We start from the raw sequence: 6,718 nt of genomic DNA on the forward strand, positions 1-6,718 counted from the left end.
AGAGCCTGCATGATTTGAAAAGTATTGGTGTTCGAGTATTGGTGTTCATTGGGTACCTGAATTCAGAAATTAATTCGAACTATGCACTTCAGCAACTAAGCTAGTGGACAGGGTCACAGGGAGGTCACGTGCGGTTCACACTGCGCTGCAAGGGACTCTGATGCACCATCCTTCCAGCTTGGAAGGAGGAAGCACTGAAGTCGTGTGAAGTGCAAAGTGGACCGCTACCCTGTAAACCTCTCCACTAGATGTCGTGTTCCGCATGATTCAGTTTTCCAAATGCAGGAACCCAAATTTGAACACCAACACTAATCCTGAATAGGATTCTTTTTAAAATGGTCTGCCGTTGGTGACAAATGCTTGCAACTCTCGTCTGAGTCATATCAGACTCAGGTAAGGATAGCTAAAAGATTAGTGAAATAGTCATGTAATGCACCTGCAGTGGACATTTTTTTTGTAATAAATGTAGGTCCTGATGGTGTATTTAGCTGAAAACTGTTTGCATAGCAAATGCTGTACATGACTGAAATTTCCTGAATGCTGTATTATTAGCCTTTTAGCGATGCTCACTATTATCTGATAAAGCCCAAGTAAGGGTTGCACACTGCAGCAGACTTTTTATAAAAGAATCCAGCACAGTCCAGTACAGGACTGCTGACTCTTTCATGCAATGTTTTCCAAAGATATGTGCTCTTACGTGGCCACTCCAATCTGCATTGCCGCAACCCGCCCTCAACTTGGCAGCACTTATTAGACGATGGTTGCCGAGCTGGGGGGCTTCCTAGGAGACATGGATAAGGGAGGCCAGAGCTTTGGAACACTTAGAAAAAATATGCTACAGTGGTTTTGCTGATGCAGAGGGTGAAGTTTCAAAATCAGAATGGTTTAAGGGCAAGCAAGTGAGTTACTGCCGCTGACAGCTATTGAAACTTGCAGCACTAAAACAGTGCTTTACACTAAAAAGTTTTTTAAATTTACAATCTTTGTATTCTTTAAGCCTTGTACAAGGACTGTTGCCTGGGACGGATGGCATGGAGCACAACAAAGCATCAGGAATGTCTGGGCAGTCTCATAGCAACTGTACTCTTAGTAGAGTACTTGAAATACTATTGCTAAGGCAGAAAATAAGATCACTTTGGCCTGGTGCACACCAGAGGAGTTTTTCTGAGCATTTTGAGTTTTTAAATCTGCTGCTAATGTTATCCTATGTGTCTGTGCACACTGGAGCAATGAGGTTTTGTAAAAAAAACATAGCATTACATTGGGAAGAGCTTTTAGAGGTTTCAAAAGCTCTTCCCAATGTAATGCTATGGGTTTTTTTACAAAACCTCATTGCTCCAGTGTGCACAGACACATAGGATAACATTAGCAGCAGATTTAAAAACTCAAAACGCTCAGAAAAACTCCTCTGGTGTGCACTAGGCCTTAGACCTTAAAGTCACAGCCATGGTCAACCAGCACTCTTGGGCAGTTTTGGATAATAATAGCTGGTTGCAGATTAAAATGGAGAGAACTTCTAATGACATTAGATTACAAAAAGGACTTGAGCAGGACTTCCCTACGTCCGTTTTGATACTACCTAGTGAAGTTTGCTTTGTGATGTATATCGTTCAGCAAGTCAAACTCTCTGCAGAGGTGCAACGCAAATGCCATCAATTTGCAAAAATGATTCTGTGATCTTAATCTGATCCATGAACAACATTCTCACCTTATCGAAAGCATCCTGCATGCGTCGGAGATCATTCTGGACATGCAGCAACTCCTCTTGTAGGTTCCGTGCCAGAACTTCTGCTTTTTCTTTATCAGAACGTACACTTTCTAGCAGGTTCTGAATGTGAGATGCATCATCAGAGCTGTGAAGAGAGTACAGTTCTGCCACTCGCTGTTTCTCCTGTTCTAACTGGGCTTTAACACGAGAACATTCGCTCTGCTCTGCACCAAAGGAAGCTTTATATTCATCAAGGGTGGCAGCTAGTGCCTGTTTTGCAAGCTGCTCGGCTTCAGCAATGCGCTCCATGTGATGGTTCCGCTCTTTAAGTGCACGGATCACATCTTGTGCTTCCTTGTTATCTTGTTCTGCCATCTTTAGTGTGTTGCTCAAATGCTGCTGGACACCTAACAACTGCTCCCGCTCAAAGCGGCTACTTTCAGCCACTTCCATGTACCTCTTCTCCAGGTCTAAGTATCGGTTACTCTTGAGGTCCTCATCCAATGAGTATTGCACATGGTGCTCATCAAGCAGCGCACGAGCATACTCCAGCTGTCGGCTAAACAATTCCAGTTTGTCACTCTGCTGGCAAAGGGAGTCCATCAAGATAACCTTTTCCTCACCCAACCGTTCATTCTCACTATTAAGCTCCTGTGTTATCTGCTGCAGATCGGCCAACTCTTGTAGTGTAGCTTGGAGCTCCTCGGATGTACTGTGTTGGTTTTCCTCCATTTGGTGAATCCGCTCAGTCAGACAGGCAACTGAAACCTCACTTACATTCCCACTACTACCTTTTCGGGATCGTTCAGTACTTGGAAGACCTTCTGACTCAGAGGATGAAGATGGGGCATCAAGAGCATCATCACTAGAAGTAAGTGGTTGGTAAACTTCACTGCATTCACTATCTAAGTTATCCATGGAACTACTTCTTCTTTCACCCGTCAGCGTGCTCTCATCCTGGCTCAAAAGGTCTTCCATGGATCCTGGAGTAGACCCCTCTACAGATGAGGCTAAAGTTCCTCCTCCACAGTCACTGTGGCTGCCTGCAGCCATTTCCATTGTTTGGTAACAGTAAAGTTTATCTGTAACATCAACATGCTGACCTAATGAAAATCCTAAAGCATTAAGACGATCCTTCAGCATTCTGTTTTCATTTTTCAGTTGTTGCAGTTCTTCTCGTACCACAGCATTCTGCTCCTGTAACTGCAGTAAAGGTGGATCATCAGGACTTTTGTCTGAGATATCATGTCCAAGTTGACTCTTGATGTCCCGTAACTCAGTACGAAGAAGAAGAATCTCAGAATCTTTGTTTTTGGCTAGACTAACCAGATCTTTTACCTTGGCTTCAAGAGCAACTCTATCATTGATCTGATTATCAGATTTTGATTTACTCATACGAAGTACATCTGACTCTGTACGAGCTCGAGATCGTTTGGTAGGGGCAGTTATCTCTCCTGCATTAACGCCAGAGCTTTGCGGCTTTTTGCTGGCATTGAGACGGGATCTATCACGAACCCTCTCTCGTGAAGATCCTGTTTCCTTAGTCCCAGTTGAGCCACTTCTTTTTGTGATGGAATTGCTGCCTATATGGAAAAGGAAAAGTAAACAAATTTTTTTTTAAAAGAGCAAGAAACACTTGAGGGTAGTGGCTCTGTGCTTATCAAAGGTAAAAAGTGTAAACAATAATTTAAACCAACGAGATTATCAAATACATGCTTTAAATTACTGATAGGCTACAGCATTAACAGATAAGAGAACCAAAAGGCAATCCTGGTAGCATGAGAAAAATGCCTAATTCAAGGCTGCATTTGTGCATTTTACATGACACTGAAGGAAAAAAAAAAAAAAAAGTATAATATAATGAATTCAATATGTAGTACGTATAAATAATAGAACATTAGTAGCAGTTATATATCTTTTTTTAATAACATTGCATCATGCTCTAATATTTGCAGTTTACAAACCACACTCTGTATTTTAAATAGAGATGTGGCGAACATCTCCAAATCCCTGGGGCTCTTACTACTTCTGGGTCGCACTGACCCGGAGTAGTACGCCTGCGCTGCCCGGCGGAGCTCGTCCTAGATTGCGCTCCTGTTGCCGGGCACTTTCTGCGCGTGTGCGTGACGTCATGAACGATGTCACGCTCATGCGCAGAGAGTGCCCGGCTACAGGAGCGCGATCGAGGATGCGCTCCGCCGGGCAGCGCAGGCGTACTACTCCGGGTCAGTGCGTCCCGGAAGTAGTAAGAGCTCCAGAGATGTTCGCCAGGCGAACAGTTCACCGCATCTCTAATTTTAAATTATGAAACAGAGCACAGCTAATGACCCTTTAAACTCTCCCGCAGTAAAACAAACAAGAAACAGTGAGAGACAGGTTGAGATAAGTGCTTCAGAAAATAGCACTGTAGCCCTGGTAGGAGAGTTCAGAGAAGCTCTTTTGCATAGATAACTGAAGTTTCTTAACTCTTCCTGTACTGGAAACAATAGGAGACTCATATCTGAGCTACTAATGTTCTATTTGTTAAGCTACGTACTCACCACCTGACGGGTGCAGCGACGTCCCCTTGATGACAGCTGTTAAGCAACGCCTCTTCCTGCTCGCAACGTCACACGACGGGCATGAACGGGAAGACAAGCGACCGCGGTAGTTTGCGGGAGTAGTTGGGGATCTTATAGTTTCGATCCGCCATAACGGTCGTTATCGCTAAGCAATGTTTGCGTGATCGTGTGCCTGTACCCATTCGTCGCCCAGAAAAAAAAATTGAAAAATCACCAGTCGTCGAGAAAGTAATTTGTAAAATCACAACGTAGGTGCACAGCTTTAGCTGTACTACACATACAAACCATTAAATCATAAGTTTATTTTCACTTCACCTTCAAATGGTCACCATGGACCAGTTTCTAGCATCCCCTAAGCAATAAGGACTATTGTCAGGGAAATCACTAGCCAAAGAAATCAAAGTTATACATGCTGGCACATTAGAGCTACTTTGCAGCTTTACACAGTGAAATGCCTCCTCTGGAACTAGACCTGAGAGGCTTATAGGATTCGTATACCCACATTCATACCTGCACTGCTCTTAGCCCTTCCATCATTTCCGCTCATTGCTGCCCCAGAACTGGGGTTGGAAGTGGCACTGCTCTTCTTTCCTTTCACACCGTTGCTTGTAGGTGGCACGCCAGCCATTCCTGCTAGGAGGTCATCATTACTCTTAGCCTAAAACCAGAAAATAATAGTGTAAGTAATGGGAAGTAAAGCTTTGCTCAAGGGGAAGACTGTCCAACTACAGTCCTTAAGGATCTCATATTAGTTAGGATTTCATTTGAAGACATACAACTGCAATGAGAGAACTATAAGAACAGTCACTGCTAACTTGCTTCTTGGCTTCATTAGTGTCTATATCACAACGTGACTTGACACGCATGAAATCTAACGTAGTTGGAATTTAGTCCAAGCACCTGATCTACATACTCTTTATAAGTTAGTGGCTTAGGCTAGGTTCACAGGGGGAAGTTGCGTTTAGGGGACGTTATAGGGCACATAACGTGCCCCTAACGCAACGCCTGGTGCTCTCTGATGTGGACGTCAGAGTGAGCCGCGTTGTGCAGCTCACTCTGGCATCCGTGATGCATACTCTTGGACGCATGCGGCATCACGTGGTCCCGCCCAGCCAATCGCCGCACAGAGCGGCGCTCCAGGAAGTAAACACTGCACGTCACACCGTGCAGTGAATATTAATTAGCCATGTGCCCGGCCGCTCTCCCCTCCTCCCCAACATGACTGAGCATGTGCAAACAGTCTAACGCGGCTTAGCCGCCTATAACGCACAGCATGCAGTACTTTCTCTTGACGTGGAGCGTTACTATGTAACGCAACGTGGGCACTGTGAACATCGCATTGATTTTTCATTACTGTGCGGTGGGGCTGCGTTACAGGCTGCACTAACGTGCGCCTGTAACGTACCACTGTGAACCTAGCCTGAAAGTATTAGAGGCAGAACATCAGCAGGACAGCCAGGAAACCGGCATTGTTTAGAAGGAGATACATATATGCCAGCCTCCACATTCTTCTCCCAACACAGTAACATTAATGAAAACAAAAAAATAAAAAAGGTCCAATTTAGCTCATAAACTGGCAAGACCTACAGTATACCAGTCCCACCCTATGCATACACAATGGACTTCTGTGGCCATCTTCCAGGAAGCTAAGGTGATCCATTCATATGATACTGTATACTGCTTTTGTATTTGTTTTACACATGTTGATGATCACTGATGCTTTAGTTCAAGGCTAGTTTTAATATAAAGTAATTATATAATTAACACAACTTTACAAAGTACTACAAATTACTGCTTGAGCAGTGATTGTAATGTGTATTACTTGACTGCAATCTTTACAAAATGATTTGCTTGGAACAGGTATGCATTTAAGGAATGCCAAAGAGGTGTTAAATTAGACAGGTGATCCGTATTACTGACTGATCACTAGCATTTCCAGAAGCAGGTCAGAAATGAAGCTTTGAATTTCTCTCATGACAATGTAATTCATCTGTTATTTTATTAATAGCAGGAAACTTCAAAGTGTGACTACAAGGACTGAGTTGGACAGCATCCTGTAACCAATTTTACATAACCTCCTATTACAAATTACAACATTTCACTCATTATTAAAGTTGCCCTTATTTTCATAAGTAGGTAGTCCATGCGGTCTCTGACATGCTAGACATTTTTAGAACTGCTATTAACTCTTAATGCAGGGTTACAGTGATTGTCGGGTGTGCGCATGCTTAGTAACAAGGAAAGGCCTGTTCATACCAGTATTTAATAAAAAAAACACAGATCGAACACACAGTCATAGACCATCAGACCCATGAGATTACAGGAGTGTGGTGAAAGGCCTCCTACCTTGGAAGCCTTTCTTTTACCAGAATAATAACACATGCAGAATATTGGGTGAATGATATTTTATGCAACGCTACAGTGTGAATAGTGCAGATTGATGTGAACA

The 6,718-nt window shown here is 43.4% G+C and overlaps 1 protein-coding gene across 5 annotated transcripts in view; it reads right to left on the reverse strand.

The window, feature by feature from the left end:
- SPECC1L (sperm antigen with calponin homology and coiled-coil domains 1 like) overlaps positions 1-6,718 on the reverse strand; it is a 126,794-nt gene that overhangs the window by 66,566 nt on the left and 53,510 nt on the right. For all 5 annotated transcript variants that reach the window (XM_068238324.1, XM_068238322.1, XM_068238319.1 and 2 more), the window contains 2 exons: positions 4,780-4,927; positions 1,709-3,291 (listed from right to left, as the gene is read on the reverse strand). In XM_068238324.1, the coding sequence (XP_068094425.1) occupies positions 1,709-3,291; positions 4,780-4,927 (1,731 nt within the window). The remainder of the gene's footprint in view (positions 1-1,708; positions 3,292-4,779; positions 4,928-6,718) is intronic.

The sequence above is a fragment of the Hyperolius riggenbachi genome, chromosome 1 (assembly GCF_040937935.1).
Source record: "Hyperolius riggenbachi isolate aHypRig1 chromosome 1, aHypRig1.pri, whole genome shotgun sequence".
In the NCBI taxonomy this organism is placed as follows: Eukaryota; Metazoa; Chordata; class Amphibia; order Anura; family Hyperoliidae; genus Hyperolius; species Hyperolius riggenbachi.